Below are 21,043 nucleotides of genomic sequence, written 5' to 3'. Positions count from 1 at the left end.
AAAAATGTAGGAAAACAAAATCTCTTTTGTGACTAAAACAGGATGTGTTGTAATAAAGGTGGAGTTGCAACTGCACACCCCGCGCAATTACACTGTGGGTGTAAATGTGAAACAGAGGCTGCCATGTTTTGAACAATAATGCTTTCATCTACCACTCGCTCACCAAAATTCGCCATCTTCTCTGGTTCGCCGCAGTAGAACCCTCTCCTTTAAACTCAGCTGGTCCCATTTCGAGGAACTAGAAGAATAACATAAATATTGTAAAGCACTGAAATTGTCTGGAAAGATGCAAATTAATAATGAATATACAGTAGGTGTTGGCCAGCCTCACACATCCTTCTTTCTCTCTCTCTCTCCCTCGCTCTCTCTCTCTCTCTCTATATATATATATATATATATATACATACATACATAGATAGATAGATAGATAGACAGACAGACAGACAGACAGACAGACAGACAGACAGACAGACAGACAGACAGACAGACAGATAGATAGATAGATAGATAGATAGATAGATAGATAGATCGATCGATCGATAGATAGATGATAGATAGATAGATAGATAGATAGATAGATAGATAGATAGATAGATAGATAGATAGATAGATAGATGATAGATAGATAGATACTGTATGTACACAAACACATGTTTAAGTGCATCCACACACACATGCGTGCACACACACACACACACCAATGCCAGTTTTTGGGCTGCTCCCACACGTTTTTACCACTTAAGGAAATATCTCTCGCTCTCCAAGAATTCTTTGACTGTCCTTCATATTTTTACTGCTAAGGGTGAAGGGTCACTAGGATATGCTTCTGATAACTTTGGCACATACACTAAAAATCTGTGAGGGCGGTCAAAACACCGCATAGAACCACCCAGGACGTGGCTCCTAATAAGGAGTGGTAGCCATGGATGGCAGACTGTAGCCTCTCCTGTTAGTTTCATGAATACCTCAGTGGACGGTGGCATTGTATTCTTGAATATACACACCACTAGCAGTGTACTCACCAGTCACTCCAGTCTCCTTTCCATTCAATCTTGCCCCATGGATTCCGCAGCCTCACTAAAAGCTCTGACCCGCTTTTGCTGCTCACCTGTAAAATGTGATGGAGGCAATGTGTTAACGAGGTAATTCTTGTACAAGGGAAGCATCTACAAACTCTCCAATGAAACCCATTGTATAGCTACATGATATGAATTTGAATCAGCTGTTCTTGATCCGGGCGCTCTTACATATTTAACAGCATATGCGCTTTGTTTCTGTTGAAAGGGCCATTCATCACATGACTTCATAGTTTATCTCAAAACCCCAGATGACATCATCAAACAAAGAAACATTCTAGAATGCCCATTGTTGCCCATTGTTAGAGATGCAGGATTGGGAGAAGAGAACTCTTTTGTTCTGTACACTGGAGGTACCCTTTAAATGATGGTAAGCAATCTGCAAGGTAAGTCTTCATAAGGAAGAGGCCCAGGGCTACCACACCCCTTTTTACTGTTTCCCCACCCCTCCAAGGGCTGTTTGTTAATATCTTCAATCCATAACATAAAAATTGCCAGGAGCTCAAATTTAGACAATCAGTTTTTTGTGATTTAGATGTTATTCTTTCTTACAAAGTTGTGGGGGAATTTCTGAGGCCTACACAAGGGAATGTGGGCCTTTGCAGGACCCGCTGACCGTGAGAGATGCGCTGTTGCTAGTGGCAGCAGGTGGTACCCCTGTGCTTGATGTTTAAGATGTGTTAGAAAGTAAGATAGGCGGGTTTGGTGGTTTACCTTTCGAATGCCGGTGAGCGTGTACGCGTGGCCCGCCACCAGTCCATTCTCTAGGATCCTTTCTTCCTGGAGTGAGAGAGGGAAAGGACATATTAATAGCATGTCACCACATCAACAGGACATAGACATTCATCTGCACTGTTCTCTACATCCGGGAACAAATCGCTCCACAACATTACAGCATGTGAGATACACCAGCAGCTTTTGGAGATGGTATAGAAGCTTTGCCTAATAAGGTCGTCAGGTCCATAAGATGAAGTAACATAGCAGCTGCAAGGTCACACCAGCAGAGGGCAGCAAACGGCACCATACTGGACTGAGGCAAAGGGATAATGTTGCCTGTGTTAGCAATATTTCTTCCAAAATTCCTAGTTTTGACACATCTGAACTACCCCTCAGTCACTTCAGATGGCACAGCAATGGCAGACAGCTGCAGTTGGTGTCAGACACCCTCAAAGCGTTACCGTGTTTACAGTCTGAAATTATTCACATGTATTTGAAATTATCATGCGAAACGTGGGTGTGTCACTGATAATCTTCTTACACAGAGCTTTTCCTTGTGTTTTGAGTTTGTGCAATAGCTCTGAGGCGGGGACGTGTGGCGTGCACTAATCCTAACGAGCATTGATTGGTTTAGCTCCATATAGCAGTGGATGAGTTTCACAATCACCACACGCTAAAGATCGTTGATAGTAAGGGTGGACTGCCCCGGGGCTTGGATGTCACTTCCGGCCACATCAGGCACTGTTTGTAAACGGTCCTACAAGACTCCCATCATGCAATGTGCTCTTCAGTGTTAGACACGGGCCGGCTGGAGGTGGCAGAGGGCCACTTGGGAGCAGTGCCTAGGAGAGTCCTGCACTCCCCACTCTGGCAGAGGGCCACTTGGGAGCAGTGCCTAGGAGAGTCCTGCACTCCCCACTCCAAGGGGACATGAACTCTGACGTGCCATCACTGAAGAAGAGTATCGATATTCTATGGTGATAATCTGGATACCACATATACTACAGATCTGTAATCTGTGAATAAATGAGGGGGGAGTCGTGTCAAAGAACACAAAATGTATCTTTTCAAATGCAGATGAAAGAAAATTTGACGATTTGCTGACAAAAAGTAGTTTCACTACCGTTCTGTTAAACAGGTTTCGATATACCTGCACATTGCTGATTTTCTGTAAAATATGGCAACGCTGTGAAGCCCTCAAACTCAGACTTCGCTACAGCATAGGCGCTATATATCTGTATTATATAGTTATTCAGTGTCCTAGAAGGCTACCTTTGGGTAACACTAAGATGTGCCCCAGGGCGTGTCCTGCTGTTTTCGGGTTAGCCCCTGTATAAAGCGCTAGTGAGACACTGCGCCATTTTAGCTGAGGTGATGGCCCCGCCCACTGCACATGCAGTGAGCAGCAAGTAATTATAGGTGTCTCTGCTGAGAACAAAGCAGTTTGCAGGCATTATCGTTACAGATACATGCGGCATTCGTCATCTAATGTGTCTTCGTAGGAAACGTGAGGGTTTTCTTAAAGGCACAGAGGCCAATTCAGCACCAGGAATTTTTCAGCGAAGAGCAGATACATGAGGGCATTCCTAAATCAAAAAGAACTTTTAAGTGGAATCACAGCCACTTCAGATTTGGAGGTGTGTCTATAACCTGGTACTCCTGGGAGGTAAATATGTTCCTGAAATACCCTGATGTTTATGAAACACATGAAAACGTGTCTACCCCAGCTAGGAACACATCATTGATTTTGGAAAATATACAAGTACAACTATGAATGGTGCAATGACATCTTACACACCAGTAATAATGACATTTTGTCTTTGGGGTGCTCCCAACCCATTGAAAATCAGACAGTTTATTGGGTTTCATTTCAGTTTGTTGCCACCACTAAAAGGTGCCCCGAGATCACTCCTGAGGGCCCTCTATACGTACTTTCTAATCTATAATTTCTAGGGCTGGGCTTGTCAACCCACTCAACACTTCAATCCAGTAAGGTTGTCATTATGTACATGACGGATATGCATCAGGAACGTTAGATGAAATCTCGTTGAGATTGCATATTTGTTGGTTCTGAAAACCCAACGGGATCATTGCACTTGGTGGGTTTATTGGTTCAATGCTACATGCCATTGTTTGTCATTGGATAGATCACTGCCATTGTTTGACAATGGATAGATTGGCATTGTTTGACATTGGATAGATCATTGCCATTGTTTGACAATGGATAGATCATTGCCATTGTTTGTCATTGGATAGATCATTGCCATTGTTTGATATTGGATAGATCATAGCCATTGGATAGATCATTGCCATTGTTTGATATTGGATAGATTATAGCCATTGTTTGACATTGGATAGATCATTGCCATTGTTTGACAATGGATAGATCATTGGCATTGGTTGACATTGGATAGATCATTACCATTGTTTGACAATGGATAGATCATTGGCATTGTTTGATATTGGATAGATCATAGCCATTGTTTGACATTGGATAGATCATTGCCATTGTTTGATATTGGATAGATCATAGCCATTGTTTGACATTGGATAGGTCATTGCCTTTGTTTGAAGCACACACCAGCCGCTTAAGCTAGGCCAACCAGATGTCCCTTACCCCTGACAGGGTCTGGCAACCCATCAGTGATCCGCTGTACGCTGCGCGGACCAGGATGTCCCACAGGCCGGGAGGGGAGTCTTCCAGCTTGATTGAGAGGTTGACACCACCAGTGAAGTCTACCAAGGCTTCGGACACCTGGCCAATCTGCATGTCCTCATAGGAGCCGCAGACCCTGAGGAGAGAAGAGTGTTAATAAAAGTATGATAAACACAAATACGCATGAAAAACACATGTACACATGCATAACATCTCACAAGTTCCGCTAGCAGAACCACGAAGGCAGGAAATCACCGTTTGGTGTTTCCCTAGAACCACCTCTCTTTCTGAATCCCTCTGTCTCTCTTTCTATAGCTCGTTCTCTCATTTGTTTTCTCTTTCTCGCCTCTCTTTGTCAGTCCGTTCTCCCTGTCTGTATCTCTTTTGCCTCCTTCTCACTCTCTCTTTCCATCAAGATATCTCTCGATCCTCTCTCATCATGCCTCCCTCTTACTCTTTCTCTCCACCGCCCTCTCTCTCTCTTGCTTGTTCTTTCGGTCTTTCTCTCTTTCAGTTACACACTTTACCTCTTTCCATTTTAGGGAGCATATTTACATGCCCCTAGCGCCTTCCTGTGTTACATTAGCCTCATTTTTTTACGCTAATGTGGTGTTAGGAAGGCTTTTTTGTTGCACCGTATTTCCAAAGCGGCACAATGCTCGCATTGTTCCACTTTGCACCCCCTTGCGCCACATTATGCCTGTGCCGGGCAATATGTATGTGATGGGGAAGGCGTTCCAGCGCTAGGAGGCCCGTGAAAATGGCACAGTGAAATCTACAAGATTTCACTGCACCATTTTTGGCGTCGTATTTAACGCATGCTCAAAACAGGCGTTAAAATGACGCACCCTTAGAAACCTATGGGCCTCCTTGCACTTTGCTGCACTAGCGTCAACATTTTTGATGTTAGTGCAGCAAAGCGCCACAATAGCATTAAACATTCTGACGCTTTTGTCCTAACAACCGCCAAGGTGCGCCTTATTGTAAATATGACGCACCCAGGGTGTTGTTAGGTGGGGGAGGGGCAAGGCAAGAAAACTGGTGCATCAGTACTGATGCAGCAGTTTCTTGTAAATATGCCCCTAGTTTCGCTATAGGTCCCGGTTTCTCTTTTTCTCTCTCCATTTCTCGTTTTCTGTCACTCTCTCGCTATTTCTCTTTCACTCTTACACTATCTTGGTCTCTCTTTTTGTTTATCTTTCACTCTCTCTTTATTTTTCTACACTTTCTTGTCATTTAATCATTCCTGGGAAAACACACTCCTCACATGCAGAATCCAAAAACATCAAATGCGCAATCCTACTCTTCGGACACTAGTTGTTCTAGTGACATTTTACGCCCCGCTGCGTGATCGCTTATGTCTAAATCCTATACATTTCTTGTGACCAGTCGGTCATTTGCACTGTGGTTTACTTACTTGGCGTAGGCTTTCTCAAGGAGTGCTCCCCAAAACAAGTTCTTGTGGACGGAAGAAACGAAGACCAGCTTCCCATCCTCAGTGACTGGAAGTAAGTCATCGATAACCACATCAACCCACTCTCCAAAACGCCAAAACTGCAAAACAACGACACAGAATGCAGAAACTAGGTGATTAGAACTGTGTATCCGCCTGGCATATTCTGAGGCAAAGCTGATAGGGTATGCTATTTCTATATCTGATTAGCTGTAAGCATGAACCAATCACAGTTTACTATACATTTTCTACAGTACAGAAACCAAACAAGTCGTAGGACGAGGGGCTAAGTCGATACTTCCTTCGAGGCCTGTCACACTGAAGCTTAGCCTACTAGAGAGTGTGATTGCACGTCCACATGATGAAAGACCCTATACTTCCATAAACTTTAGGCCAGATTTAATAGAAAATGATGGTGTGTGGCGCTGCGCCAAATTTGCCAGCGTCACGCACTATCATTTTCAAAATGCAGGGATGCGCCATATTTACTCGAATATGACGCACCCCTGTGTTTCCCCCTGCGCCGGCACTAAATTTGCTGCTGAGCGCCACCATAGTGCAAGGATGGCTGGGTTGAGAGGGAGATTGTTTTTGTGCAGGAAGGAACACCTTCCTTCACAAAAACAATCTTAAATGGCGATTTGCTCTTTCTATGTGTGCTGCACCATGCAGCACACATAGAAGGAGCAAAAAACGAGGAGAAATAAAACCATTTCTCCTCGTTGCGTCAGGTGGTGTTTGATTTTGGCGCGGCCTCAGGTTTACCAAAACTCGTAAATCTGGGGCAGCGTCAAAATGCAATGAGTGTTGCAGTGGCAGGCCCACAGCAACACCCATTGCACGCCCCTTCCACACAAAGGGCTGCGTGTGAAGGGGCCGTATTTACCAGTTGGCGTTAAGCCACAAATAGTGGCTTAACGCCACCTTGTAAATACAGCGCAGGGCATAGCGCGACTGGAGACTCACTAGAAGTGACGTTCCGGTGGCACTAGGGGATCCTAACTATGCCCCTCTGTGTCACACCCTACAACACAAAGAGGAGAGTAGCCTTTTCAAATGGGTCCAAGGGCAACCATTATACAGGGGTGCTGGTGCCAATAAACATCAAGGCATAGAAAGAGACGCATTATTCTCAGGCTCCCTTTGGTACCCTGGTGCATCAGGAGGGCAGTTCTGTATTTCTGCCAATCAAAGCCAATGTGCATTGCTCGACCGCCCATCGCCCCGCCACGTCTCTTCATCAACCTCCAGCAACACTTACCCGAAAGTGGAAAATGCCGGCATAGTTTTTGTCAAAGCTTTGATTCTGAGGCACCACGTTAGCCAGGATGTCTTTATGGAACGTCAGCGAGGCCAGGGCAGCCAAGAACCAGCAGTTTTCTGTGAAAGAAAATGGTAGAACAACATTCAAACATGAATTTTTGATCCGGATTGATTTGAGATTAATTTTTGATTGTGGACGGCATTGTGAAAAAACATGGTTTCTTGGGAAAGAAAGTATATTCACACACACTGCTGAAAGTAATATGTATATTTATAAAGTGCCTGTCCATATGTTATGAGGCCACTGCACGTCTCCGATGAGATCTGTTATCCAAAGAGGAAGGAAGCGGAGTTTCAAAGAATGCAATATTCAGTTCCCTACACTGCTGTCATGGGTCACACTCTGACTTTATAATAGCAAAGTGTGTTTGTTGAAGACCTCACATAAACCACCATAGTGTTCTGAGCTTGCTTTTGGTGGCACGGACTTCTTGTAGTGAACATGTGTCTATTACTTGCCATACACACAATCACCCTGCATCTGTCCGGCCTATCTATAATTTCACGTCTTGCTGAAAGAACAGCCGGAAAAGGCTTCTATAAGAGTGACAGCAAGCCACCCTTGAAATGACACAGGTCGCTGATAATGCATGGATGGGCAAAACCTGGATCAATAGAAACTGATGTTGTCACAGCACAACTTTTGGAGAACTTAATTTATAGTGTATTTAATGCCCACCGTGAGCTTTTTTCAGTGATGGCTCCTGAGAAAACAGGATACACCAGATGAAATAAATCTAACTCACTATGTGTTGGAGCTTTGTGCTTTTTAAAACTCTTTGGCAAAAAAGTTGTAACTTCTAACTTGTCCATATAAAAAGAAAAGCATTTAGTAACTGTTTACCTCAAAGTCTGGTGGGTTTAAGGTTTGGTGTTGAGGTAAATGGGCAACGCGGAGAGCGATGCTGTGTCTGAAGTCGTGCCCTGTGAGTATTATGCAAGCAGGATAATATTTTTCAAGTCTTTCTTGTAGAATGGAAAAGTGAATGGTAAAGACAAGTGACTGCCGAACATCAGAGGAATGTTAATTGGTGCATGTTTCTCAATGCAGTCACAGCCTCAAGCAGCTCTTAACTGCTGAGTGTTGTAATTTCCGCTGAGGTCTTAATGCACAGGTCACTTCCTGGACAGGTCACTTCCTGTCCCCACCTCTGCCTTCTTGCTAAGCGCCAGCTCATGGAGCTCTCAGAACTGCACACACACTACACCCATCAGGCCACAAACAGCTGACATACCTGAGAGCCCTTGGTGAAGATCGAATCTGCTCGCGTTTGTGGCAAAGAACTGCGGGTTCTTCTCGATCTCCTGTGGAAGGGAAACAGGGAGAGGTGTGAGGTGGGAGGCAGGTGTAATCCCATAAACAATCACTTGGTTCATCAATAGTCCACTTTCTGCGTTTAATGTGCGCTGCCCAAGATGAATGGTGACTAAAAGCATTCTAAAATGTTCGGCTTTCCAGGCAGACTGCTGAATAATTGATGTGATTTTTACAAAGACTGCTAGTTCCCCATGCTTAACACTACAGAGTGCACTCACTTACCCACTGTGGAAAAATAGCCTGATATGCAAATGCACATTTTTGTCACTTTTCTTGTTTCTCTGCAGGAAAAACATTATTCCAATGGAGAAACCTCTTCCCTTTGCTAGAGTAAAACTCTGACCATTGCCAGGGTGGCAAAGGATTGAATAGGAGTTTGTGAATGGCCACAAACTTACAAGATAAACTACACCTTCATCCACCCACTACCCATCCCTTGAATGGCGTTTAATACTCTGTAATTCCTTACACTCACGGCGGGGAATAACAGAGTAGCGAAACCATTTATGCCTGGCAGGTATCCTTCTCTGGTCTGCACAGACACAGCTCTAGCTCTTTCGCCAGCTTCATGTTATAATAAATATTAAACATTTGTTATTCAGCGCCAAGATACCCTTCTGGGTGATCATGTGCGTTACAAATACACATTGTTACGTTGTTTTATAAAAGAAAATCGTAATAAAAATGCATGCACATATATTCTATAGAGGCCTTCTCTATTTATTGTCTTTTCACATTTTGCCATTCAACTTTTGTTCCCACCTAGGTTTATGGGCCTGAACTGTTCTATGAATAAGGCCCACTCGTCTGCTAATACCTACGCTCTGTTTATATTGACCACAGCTGTGACATAGCTAGTGCCAGCGTGGCACCTGCTCTCTGAGCACAGCCATTAGGTGAGATGTGAATGTGAAGCACAGAGTGCGGTGGGGAGGATGGCAGAATGCCAGGTGTGTATAATTTGTTAAGGAAGATGCGTGCTTCTGTGCTGCGTTGCGTGAAAGGGAGAGCGCAGAAATGCTCCATATTTACAAAGATGTGAAGCATTTCTGCTCTGCCTTGCGCTGGTGCACCCTGTGCTGCCTAGCACCATTGCAGCGTTCTTGCACAATCCAGATAGGATTGCCTTTGTGCAGTAAGGGACACCTTCCTGCACAAGAATAATCCTCAGAGACGCATTCCTTTTTCTATGTGTCAATGACATAGTGAGGACAAACAAAGATATTTCTCCTTGTTACGCATCTGTCGGGTAAGTGCACCCTTTTGAAGCAAACCTAGGTTTACAAGTCTTTTTAAATCTCAGTTTCCGTCAAAATACACGGGTGGATGCATGAGAACGCCCATGCACCACCCATGTAACGCCTATCTGATGCAAAGTAAGGCAAGGCAGTGCCACACACTGCATTGTTACTATGTATGTACTTAACCCCGCAAAGCCACACAAAGTGGCTTTGCGTGTCTTAGTAATTGTCCAAAATGATTTTGCATAAAGTCATAATAAATATGGGCCCAGGTCTCTGCGCTCAGCTCCCGGGTCTGTAGTATTCCACCCCCTACCCCCAGGCTCCCCATGATGAATAAATAGATGGACTGAAATCAGTCGCATTATACAAGAGCATCATCTGTGAAACTACTCATCACACCCAAAAATCATAGGCCCTGTCTGTTCTCCTCAAAGCAGCCGCCACCATTGTTATCTCTCTCCAACAGTGTTTATTTGCGCTCCCCTGGTACGAGACTGTGATTAACTTAACAGTAAAAAAGCAGGCTGCTCCTTGTGAGGGCCGAAGAATGAACCGGCTCACGTGTTACATCGACGCCAACAATTTCAAAAATCGCGTTTCAATATGGGTCACCTGAAAATGAGGGAGGAGCAGTGTTTGAACTATAATTAACAGCTTAGTGTCTTTAATAAAAGCCATGCTGACGAAATGTAATTGTTCTCGTGTTTATAATGTTGAGCTCGGCATCTCTCCGCTTCCTTTGTTCGGTGGCTTGACAGCATGGAAATACGATGCTGCAGCAGCATCTAGTGGCAAGATACTGAAATGCATCGATGTGCCGGTAGCTCCTGTGCGCGCGGTAGCAAAGTTAGACCCAATAAAAAACGTGAGGTCGTTTGCTCAAACAACAGAACGGCGAGTCAGTGGCTGAACTTACATTGTGTGGTGCCTAACAGGGCAAAGATGTTTTAAGGCATGGGCAAAGTTGGCTCTGGCCCAGGGATGCAGCCTTTGAGGGAGACCCCTGATAGAGCCAGCTCTCTTCTGAAGAGAGTTTTGCCCTGATGACCATTGAACTACCATTTTCCGTTACATTTATTCTTAATGTGGGTGTCGTGTGAGAGACTAGTACAGCCATTTTGCAGAGAATGTATTTATTTTCATGCAACATCTATTAAAAAGTTTCTTTTTTAGATCACATATGAGAAATGGTATGGTGTCACAGAGAATATTTGGAATAATATGAGTAAACTGCAGCTGCGTTGTAATACTGAAAACACTGTCCCTGAATAGTAGAGGTAAACAAATTTAGAATTTGGACAATTGTGCTTGTACAATGCCAGTGACCTGGCCAAAGAGGGCATGAAAGAGCTCACATTCCATCATACATTCAACACTGTTCTGAACAGCTCCCCCCGCCCAAATATATTTGACCTAGGGCCCCCAAAATCCTTAAGATGTCCCTGTACCTGTGGGAGATGATACCCACCCTGCAGAATAGAAGTATCTAATTTCTCATAGAAAATAATTGGCCTTGGTCTGAATGAAGGCACCTTAATGGGTTGTGGAGGTCCTGCTGTGCCACAGAGACTGCATGGGCCACACTACAGTGCTTAACTTAACAAATAATTCACTCTAAATCTTCTGCAGGTATTCTAGCCACACCTCATCCCCTTGCATACACCAATGAGCCCATTCCTAAAGGAAAGTGAATTAATCAACACACACAATCTGAGTGTCTTAACCATCAGACACTCTGCTTCCTCGGGCCTAACCAATTGGGTAATATTCTACAACAGATCAATCAATGAAATCACACTTTGGGTCAGTGCTTTAGTCGTTAGAGTGAGAGTTCTCTGAGTATCTTAATCAGTATACTCCGTGCAGTTTTTAGATATTTAGCATATACCTCTTTTGTGTGGCTTAGACTACACCTCATTAAAGTGCTTTATCACCTAGACCATACCTCTAGTGTCTTACCCGCTAGATCACATCCTCACTCAGTGCCTAACCCACTGGACCAAACCTTCTCTCAGTGTCTCACCCATTAGACTACATGTCCTTCCGGTGTCTAACCTGTTAGACAGTGCCTTATTCACTAGATAACACCTCCCTCTGTGCCTTACCCTCTAGGCCGCACCTCCTCCGGGCATCTCACCCACTAGACCATGCCTCCTTCCAGTGTCTCACCTGCTAGACCACACCTCCTCCCAATGTCTCTCCCACTAGACTATGGGCCTGATTACAACTTCGGCGGAGGGGGTTAATCCGTCCCAAATGTGACGAATATTCCACCCGCCATATTATGAGTCCATAATATCCTATGGAACTCGTAATACGGTGGGCGGATATCCTTCACATTTGGGATGGATTAACCCCCTCCACCACAGTGGTAATCAGGCCCTATATCTCCTCCCAGTATCTACCCTGTTGGACCATGCCTACCTTTGTGCCATACCCACTTGACCACGCCTCCCTCTCTGCCTTACCCCTTAGACCACACCTCCTCCCAGTATCTCACCCACTAGTTTACATCTCCTCCCGGTGTCTAACCTGTTAGGCCATGCTTCCTTCCAGTGTCTCACCTACTAGACACACTTCATCCAAGCGTTTAACCAGCTAGACCATGGCTTCACACAGAACATTTCCTGCTAGGCAGTGCCTCCCCAAGTGTCTTACCCACTATATCGTCCCCCCCTATGCCTTACCAACTAGACCACACATCCCCCAAGTGCCTTACCAAATCGAGCACCCCTCCTGCCAAGCCTCAACCACAAGATCACTCATTGTCCTAATGCATTTACCAACAAACCAAGCCTTCTCTTAGTGAGTTTCCTCTGAACCACATCTCATTCTTCATTGACAACACAACTCATCCCTGAGATTTAACTAGTAGGTCACTCCTCCCACTTCCTCAGCCAATCAAGCACCAGCCCTGTCAACTTCCAGAAAACTCACCATGTGAGAGGAATGAAACAGGAGGGTGCAGGACCTTAGGAGGGAGAGGGGGCTTGAGCCCATAACCTTCCCAGTCAAGAGTGTGCTTCGAAGAGGGCAGAGGCATTGAGAGGGGGCGTGACAGTCGCTAAAACTCTCTCTAAAAGAAACAGGCAAGAGCGTACAAGGCTGCCACTGTTGTCCTGGGGCGGTTGCCAAACCTTGATGGACATCAGCTGTGCTCAGTCTCCGCACACGAGTTGGAAACCTGCTCACTGCGGGGGTTTCCAATGCACATCATCAGCTCCTCACCGGGTGACTCTGTGATATTATGTGACACATGGTGGCACCGAGTAAGCTGGCAGGTCTGGAGCACCCCCTTCCCATTATCTTACACATTAGAGTACACCTCCTCCTAGTGCCCTCACAGCGAATCCAATCATCTTTTCAGTGCTGGACCACTAGTCCGTACCCCCCAAGCCAAGGACCCTTGTCGTTCCTCAACCATCACGATACTTCCTAATATTACACCCGTCAGCGCATCACTTCTGAACTATGTCGAGCTGCGCTCTTTTCCTTAACAGCACAGTAATCTGTTGCCACACTTCCTTGATAGTACATCATCCCCCTTACATTGCATCAAGCTGCCAAAACTTATACCACGCTTCTTCGCAGAGCCTGCCTGTGAAATGTACATCTTACCAGGAAGTCATAGCGCCTGCCTCTCTTCCTCCAAGACCACTAGCCGCTAGACCATGTGTTCACTCTTCAAGGATTGCAACCCCCCACGAGCCATCATCACAACGAGGAACCCACTCACACGGCACACTTTTCTTGACTCTTTCGTCACAAGCAGCTCATATTTCTGAGCCCCAAAGCCATGAAACAACACAATACAATTTGCCAGTGAACCGGCGTCAGGAAGTGGAGACGCGTCATTCCAGCTCTAATTGCAGCTAGATAAAACGTGAGCATGACAGTGACAGCACCGAGCACGTGAGGCCAAAGAAGTAAACATCGAGGCATTCTCGTCGAAAACCCACGGGTTTAGGTATCTAAGAAAGGTAGGGGGCGAGCGCGTCTAAAGAAAACTCACAGATATAATGAACAGATAGGCTGTTAAATACATTGAATATCTAGATATAGACATAGGTTGTTTGTATGTGCGTGGGGGGGGATAGATGGATAGATGGACTGATGAAAGATGGATAATAAGATAGATAGATAGATAGATAGATAGATAGATAGATAGATAGATAGATAGATAGATAGATTGTTGTATCCATTATTAAACAAGGAAAAGACGTTCAACTGCATATATAGATAGAAAGATAGATAGATAGATAGATAGCTAGATAGATAGATTGTTCTATCCATTATTAAACAAGGAAAAGACGTTCAACTGCACATAGATAGATAGACAGACAGATAGATAGATAGATAGATAGATAGATAGATAGATAGATAGATAGATAGATAGATAGATAGACAGATAGATAGATAGATAGATAGATAGATAGATAGATAGATAGATAGATAGATAGATAGATAGATAGATAGATAGATAGATAGATAGATAGATAGATAGATTGTTGTATCCATTATTAAACAAGGAAAAGACGTTCAACTGCATATAGCTAGATAGAAAGATAGATAGATAGATAGATAGATAGATAGATAGATAGATAGATAGATAGATAGATAGATAGATAGATAGATAGATTGTCCTCCATTATTAAACAAGGAAAAGACGTTCAACTGCACATAGATAGATAGATAGATAGATAGATAGATAGATAGATAGATAGATAGATAGATAGATAGATTGATTCAGGTCTTGCTGCTAGATCTGTAACCTGTGATACCAGGGACATGCAAAACATTGACTATATAGCCCTGCTTGGATCGCCCCCATTTACTTACATGTGGCCTCTTCCACTGAATGTTCGCCGGCATCTTCTTCAGGAGGTTCCCAAATCCAATGGAGGGGAGGTCAGCCGGGAAGGTCTCATCCACGAAGAGCTTCTTGGAGTGCAGGCACACTTCCAGGAGGGTTCGGTAGTCCTGGCTGAGCAGCCTTCGAGGTTTGCGGAAGGTTCCAGTCCGCACCAGCTGCTTGGTCTTCTTGTCCACGCCCTTGAAGTTCCTGAAAGGCATGGTGAAGTAGGACTGTGAGGGCAGGTGAGGCCCCCGCGCAGGCACTGTCAGGAAATAGTCCCTCTTTCGAAGTCTCTGGAAAAGAGTAAAGGGCATCCTACTGTTAATTCGCCGTTTATCTCCTCTGGCATTCCTTGACATGGGCTCAGGACAGAGATCTGGATTTCCTGACTCTTGAAGAAGTGTTCTGTCCTCCAGCCCCTCACTCAATGCCAAAAGCCAGCTAGGTGAAGCTGGGACCCACAATCACCCCGGTGTGGATGTGGAGCGAACCTCTACGTGATGCTGCAGGGCAGTCAGCCTTCACCTTAATGACTACAAACACAACAGAACCTGGCAAAGATACAAGACAGCACGAGCAGCTGATCATGCTAAGACAAAGGCGTGACAGGGCATGAGTTGTACAGCAACAGGCACACACCCAGGCAGTTCATCACTCAGCCACATTCCTAAAGTCAAAGCAGTTCACCCAAGGGCTGATGGGAAACATGTGTATGAATTCTGAGTTAATATCAATTTGTAACACCAGAGGCTTTTGGTGGTGAGCTCTGTGCTCCTCAAATCCCCTGTGAGACAACCTTCGGCTCGTGGAAGGACTTGTTTTCAACAGTTGGTCTTCTTTACAGAAATATTAAAGTCAATATCCAGCTATTCTAATCTCTAACTGTGTTTGGAAGTCTGCAAAACAAAAATACTTCTAAGACCTGATGACCACAATTCTGCATTTCCTCAAAAAAAGGCGCTGAAAAAAACTCACTTTTGTGAAGAGTATGTTATGTTATGTATGTAATGTCATGTTACACTTTTCAGTTTCATGAAACATTTGTTAATTACATGACATCTTTGCACTGTTGGGGGATTCAATGGGTAAACTTTTTTCTGCGGCATTTTGGATTCCCCTGTGTAGAGGTTCTGTAGAGAATGTGCATCATATGACCTACTACTAACCATGCCAAGTTCCAGGAATTTATATCTGGATTGGCCAAGGGTACGCTTGGGTGGGCCAATGTGTGCCCAATTTTCGACAATTCTGGAGACAGCCTGGGCCACTGCACCTGCTGCATCATTGGCAGGTAAACCCCTGTCTCCTCTTCCCCAACACACATCCCCCCGTCAGTAGCTTGCCTCGATTATGAGCTAAGTTCGCCACCGGGCTTTTTTTCTTTTCACTGGCATGCCCAGAGTTTTGTCTCAGACAGTAGAAAAATAGGGAAATCATCTAAAGGTGGTACTTTTCTCCCTATCAATACACAAGTAAAAAGCTATTATCAAAACTATGCACTATAAAAAGTATTCTAGAGATTTCTCACTGACCCCTGACTGATAATTAAACAAAAGCGAAAAAAAATCACATTTGCCGACATGGAGGCAGCACTTAACAGGTGCTTTCTCTGTGGCCTCTTTTGCTGTTACTGTGAGGGCCAAGGGTCATGTTTGGGTGGGCCTGGGCCACGTGGCCCACCCGCTAGAACTGGGGCTGCTACTAACACCCAACTGAGTATGCTTAAGCTCAGTGTGCATCTCTGTGCCTGCCTCTCCTAGTGTGTGTGCTGGTGTCTTCCTCTCCCCGGACACGTCTGCATTCTAGCGACCAGGCCCTTGTCCGCCTGTCCTAAAGTTATTTTATGCCAGTATGGTGCCTGTTTGTGTCTTCCTTTTACAGTATTAGTGTATTTCCATTCCCAGCATGCACATTTCCCTGTCCAATAAATTAGCTCCCACCTCTCCTTGTGTCAATGTATTTCTTGCAGCAGTGAGAGCAGGAACATCCCCACCGAGCTGGGGACTTCCATGCAGGGACAATGCTGCTTGAAAGTGCAGGTGGGGGAATAACTGATTGTGTGATTTATGGAGTGTAACTGGCACCGGCTGCTATGATGGAGGGCAGCATTCCTTCCGGTGTAGGATTATGTCTCAAAATAATGTGGTAGGAGCGGCAGCTGAAAGCATATCTGTAAAGTGGTAGGAGTGACAGCAGACAGCATGTCTGTAAAGTGGTAGTAGTGGTAGCTGACAGCATATCTGCAAGTGGTAGGAGTGGCAGCTGACAGCATATCTGTAAAGTGGTAGGAGTGGCAGCTGACAGTATATCTGGAAAGGGGTAGGAGTGACAGCTGACAGCATATCTGTAAGTGGTAGGAGTGGCAGCTGACAGCATATCTGTAAGTGGCAGCAGTGGTAGCTGACAGCATATCTGTAAAGTGGTAGGAGTGGCAGCTGACAGTATATCTCTAAAGTGGTAGGAGTGACAGCTGACAGCATATCTATAAATGGTAGGAGTGGCAGCTGACAACATATCTGTAAGGAGGCAGCAGTGGCAGCTGACAGTATATCTGTAAGCGGTAGGAGTGGCAGCTGACAGCATATCTGTAAGTGGCAGCAGTGGTAGCTGACAGCATACCTGTAAGTGGTAGGAGTGGCAGCTGACAGCATATCTGTAAGTGGCAGCAGTGGCAGCTGACAGCATATCTGTAAAGTAGTAGGAGTGGCAGCTGACAGTATATCTGTAAAGTGGAAGGAGTGACAGCTGACAGCATATCTGTAAATGGTAGGAGTGGCAGCTGACAGCATATCTGTAAGGAGGCAGCAGTGGCAGGTGACATATCTGTAAGCGGTAGGAGTGGCAGCTGACAGCATATCTGTAAGTGGCAGCAGTGGTAGCTGACAGCTTATCTGTAAGTGGTAGGAGTGGCAGCTGACAGCATATCTGTAAGTGGCAGCAGTGGTAGCTGACAGCATATCTGTAAGGTGGTAGGAGTGGCAGCTGACAGCATATCTGTAAAGTGGTAGGATTGGCAGCTGACAGCATATCTGTAAGGTGGTAGGAGTGGCAGCTGACAGCATATCTGTAAAGTGGTAGGATTGGCAGCTGACATCATATCTGTAAATGGCAGCAGTGGTAGCTGACAGCATATCTGTAAAGTGGTAGGAGTGGCAGCTGACAGCATATCTGTAAGTGTCAGCAGTGGTAGCTGACAGCATATCTGTAAGGTGGTAGGAGTGGCAGCTGACAGCGTATCTGTAAAGTGGTAGGAGTGGCAGCTGACAGCATATCTGTAAGTGGCGTGGCTACAGATAAACACTGCAACTTAATTTCTGTCCCTCTCTGCCTGTACCTCAATTCTTTCTGTGCCCACTTGCTTCTGCCTGCACTCCCTGACTACACGTTTCTTCCCACTGCACCCCTCATACAGCGTGTGCCCCTCACACCTGTGGTGCCTTCTCTTGCCTACTCTCGCATGTCCACTACCCCTGTCTCTTGCCAGTGCCAGAACCCTTCTCCGTGTGAAGAAAGGTTCCATGTTTTCCACTGTGAAATGCCTGTTCTGTGCATTCGGGAAGCTTGCACTGCTAGTGCAATGCCGTTCTGGTTCTGCCTGTGTGACAGAAGCTTGCACTACTGCTCAGTGTTCGTAGCAGTAAACTAGAAGGTCATTTGTCAATATACCTTTCACGTGGCAAATCACTGGATTATAAAAAAAAACATGTACAACGTGTTCTTGTTACAATCACCAAAGACAGCAGTTACTTGCCCCACTGCACCAGTGGCGTAACAAAGGCCCCGACAGTCACCTCTATTCGGAGGTGGGGGGAGAGTGAGGGGCGGGGCGATCTCCAGGGAACCCACCCAGCACAATACCTGACTAGGTCCAGGAGGGAGGGCCCCCCTACAGGTAATTTGCAGGGGGGGACACCTTTAATTTCGTTACGCCACCGCGCTGCACTCTCAGCTAATGTGACATAACTTCAGTACCGGCATGGAACAGACACAATTGTGCACAGAGATGAGTGTGACGCTTCTCGAACGAGGAAAGGAACGTGTCAGCTCCCAGCAGGCCCCTGACTCAATGGCGAGGAATTGGGCCTGTGAGGTCATCAATGCCAGCACGTGCCCAAGCCAGCTGCCTCTGGCACGCCAGCAGCTGGCAAGTGACACAACATTAAGTGGGACGAACGAAGTATTGCAGCACGTATACAGCCAGTGTGTGCCAGCCTAGCCCCCAGTCTGTCTTCTGTTTCTCACTCACGCCCTCTAAGACGATACTATCACAACACGTGCCTGCATGTGCCGTGAGAAAACATTTCACTACACTTTGCCAAACCTTTGATGACACTCCGCTCCCTTAATTGTGCAACTGTTTGGTAATAATTGCGAAATTATATTTGTTATACATGTCATGTTTGGTCATTACATCAGTTGAACCAAAAGTAAATGTGTGTGATTTGTTGTGCAGCAGAGAAGCCCTAGTAGCAAGTGTGACTGGCCCTCAACAAACCACTAGTCCTACAGGGAGGACATGTTTAAATACCCGACTAACTCAATGAGAATCTTGACAATACCAACAGCAAAACTTGTATTGGGAATATGGGAAGTTGGGGGGAGGGGGAGCGGGGGGGTGTACCACCTTACAAAAACACAATAAAAGGTTCAATAAACTAAGGGGGGTGAGTGCACGATGGGTCATGCCCGGGCAAAGGGGAGGCCTGAAATCCTGACCTTTGTACACTGGCAGTTTAAAATTAACATAAATGGATGAATGTTAGCGGGAAAGTTGGTGTATGAAGGTAGAAGTTGTCCTAAAAAGTATCAGAACCTTTGGGGGCCCTGAGGGAGTGCTGGGGAGATGGTCCAGCCCTCCTCTATGTACCCAGTTCCTGATGCTTAAACATGATTGTATGGATTCTTTAATGCTCAAAAGAAGTTTGATCTCAGTCAACGGGGGATAAGTAAATCAGTCAACCTGATTCGAGTGGCTTTTGTCACTGCATATTTGCCCGTTGAAATGGCAATAAAACTGCCTTAAAAAGCAATATTTTATAGGGAAATTTCCTTTTTCACAATTACTAATAGTTTCTACTTGAACCTGTTGCCTTTCGTTGAATTGTGGAATGCGGACTACACTTGCTTCCAATGAAAAAACATGGTAAAGTTTACTAATTAGGTCTAGTAAACTTTATTTTTCAAATGAATATGTGCATTGTAAAGCAGCAGCACAATCAATGATTGTTTCTTTGAGTAACCAGCAGTGGCGTCAAGCCCAAATCCTTGATGTCCATCTCATGCATCGAACGCCGGGTGTATTCCTGGAAACAGACAGGCCATTCGCTTTCTGGCAGTATCCTTCCACGGGGGTATATCCCAATGTAAGAGTTTGGAGAATGAATGGTGGGGGCTGTTGCTATTTCGTATTCGGACAAATGATTTTCCGTGTCAGGAGTGACTTTCCATTGCACCCCTCATGCACCTCGTGGCCTCACAGAAATGGGAACTATATAAGTTATTAAAATTGTTTTATTTTTCATTTGCCTATGTAGAAGGATAGCTTACCAAACGCCTGTTTAAATGCTTTTTCTTCTAGGTATTAATGACCCATTAGGGGGCTGATGCCCCAAAGGTTGACATGACTAAAGAAGAAAGCTATAGGAAAGGTAATCCCAATTTATTTAGAACTTAATGTCGTATATTTTTCAAGTAGGCCTTAAACATTGACATTATAGAATGACATAATGGTGGTGTTTTTATATAACACTTCCTGTTACCTATGACTGTGAATAACATGTCTTGCTGTCAGACATCTAAACTATTATCATCATTCAACCTCGAATGAGTGAGAGACCAAGTGAAGGTGTTGTCTTAAAGGGGGACTGAGGGTACATTGTCGATGAATGAGGACATGGTCTCTCATATCAGCACAGGTCCATAACTCACTGCGTGGCTGAGGGAATGACCTCGGGGAGGGGAAGGAAGCAGAGGTCTCAGAACATGGCTGAGAGCAGAGGTGTCTGAGGGAAGTGGAAGACATGTCTTCCATGGACTTTGATTATGAATGAGGACATGTTTCAGCAGCTCGGGCATGGTTTCAGAGGATGGCTGAGGGCATTTTCTCAGGTATTTTTGAGGGCATGATATCAGGCGGTATCACAGAGGACAGCAGAAGGGCTGGCTTTAATGGATGGCTGAGGCGGTGGCCTGGTAGGACAGCTGAGGTCTTAGTCTCACGAACTAACAGAGGGCATGTCTAAAGGGACCCTTCCGGACACAATCTTAGAGGGCAAGAGAAGACATAGGGGGTGATTCTAATCCTGGCGGGCGGCGGAGGCCGCCCGCCAGAATTCCGCCCCCATAATACCGCTCCGCGGTCAGAAGACCGCGGAGGGTATTATGAGTTTCTCCCTGGGCTG

At 45.3% G+C, this 21,043-nt stretch overlaps 1 protein-coding gene across 1 annotated transcript in view; it reads right to left on the bottom strand.

The window, feature by feature from the left end:
* The window catches only part of CAPN14 (calpain 14), a 32,545-nt gene extending 17,389 nt beyond the window's left edge, over positions 1 to 15,156 (bottom strand). Inside the window, exons 1-8 of the mRNA XM_069233808.1 lie at positions 14,627 to 15,156; positions 8,461 to 8,530; positions 7,164 to 7,282; positions 5,867 to 6,003; positions 4,411 to 4,585; positions 1,791 to 1,856; positions 1,023 to 1,108; positions 164 to 238 (exon numbers count right to left, since the gene is read on the bottom strand). Coding sequence (XP_069089909.1) covers positions 164 to 238; positions 1,023 to 1,108; positions 1,791 to 1,856; positions 4,411 to 4,585; positions 5,867 to 6,003; positions 7,164 to 7,282; positions 8,461 to 8,530; positions 14,627 to 15,001 — 1,103 coding nt within the window. The 5' untranslated portion in view covers positions 15,002 to 15,156. The remainder of the gene's footprint in view (positions 1 to 163; positions 239 to 1,022; positions 1,109 to 1,790; positions 1,857 to 4,410; positions 4,586 to 5,866; positions 6,004 to 7,163; positions 7,283 to 8,460; positions 8,531 to 14,626) is intronic.
* Between the last annotated feature and the right edge of the window lie 5,887 nt (positions 15,157 to 21,043).

This window comes from Pleurodeles waltl, chromosome 5 (genome assembly GCF_031143425.1).
Source record: "Pleurodeles waltl isolate 20211129_DDA chromosome 5, aPleWal1.hap1.20221129, whole genome shotgun sequence".
Classification (NCBI taxonomy): domain Eukaryota; kingdom Metazoa; phylum Chordata; class Amphibia; order Caudata; family Salamandridae; genus Pleurodeles; species Pleurodeles waltl.
The sequence above is the reverse complement of the archived record's forward strand: the minus strand, read 5'-3'. Positions and strand labels throughout refer to the sequence as shown.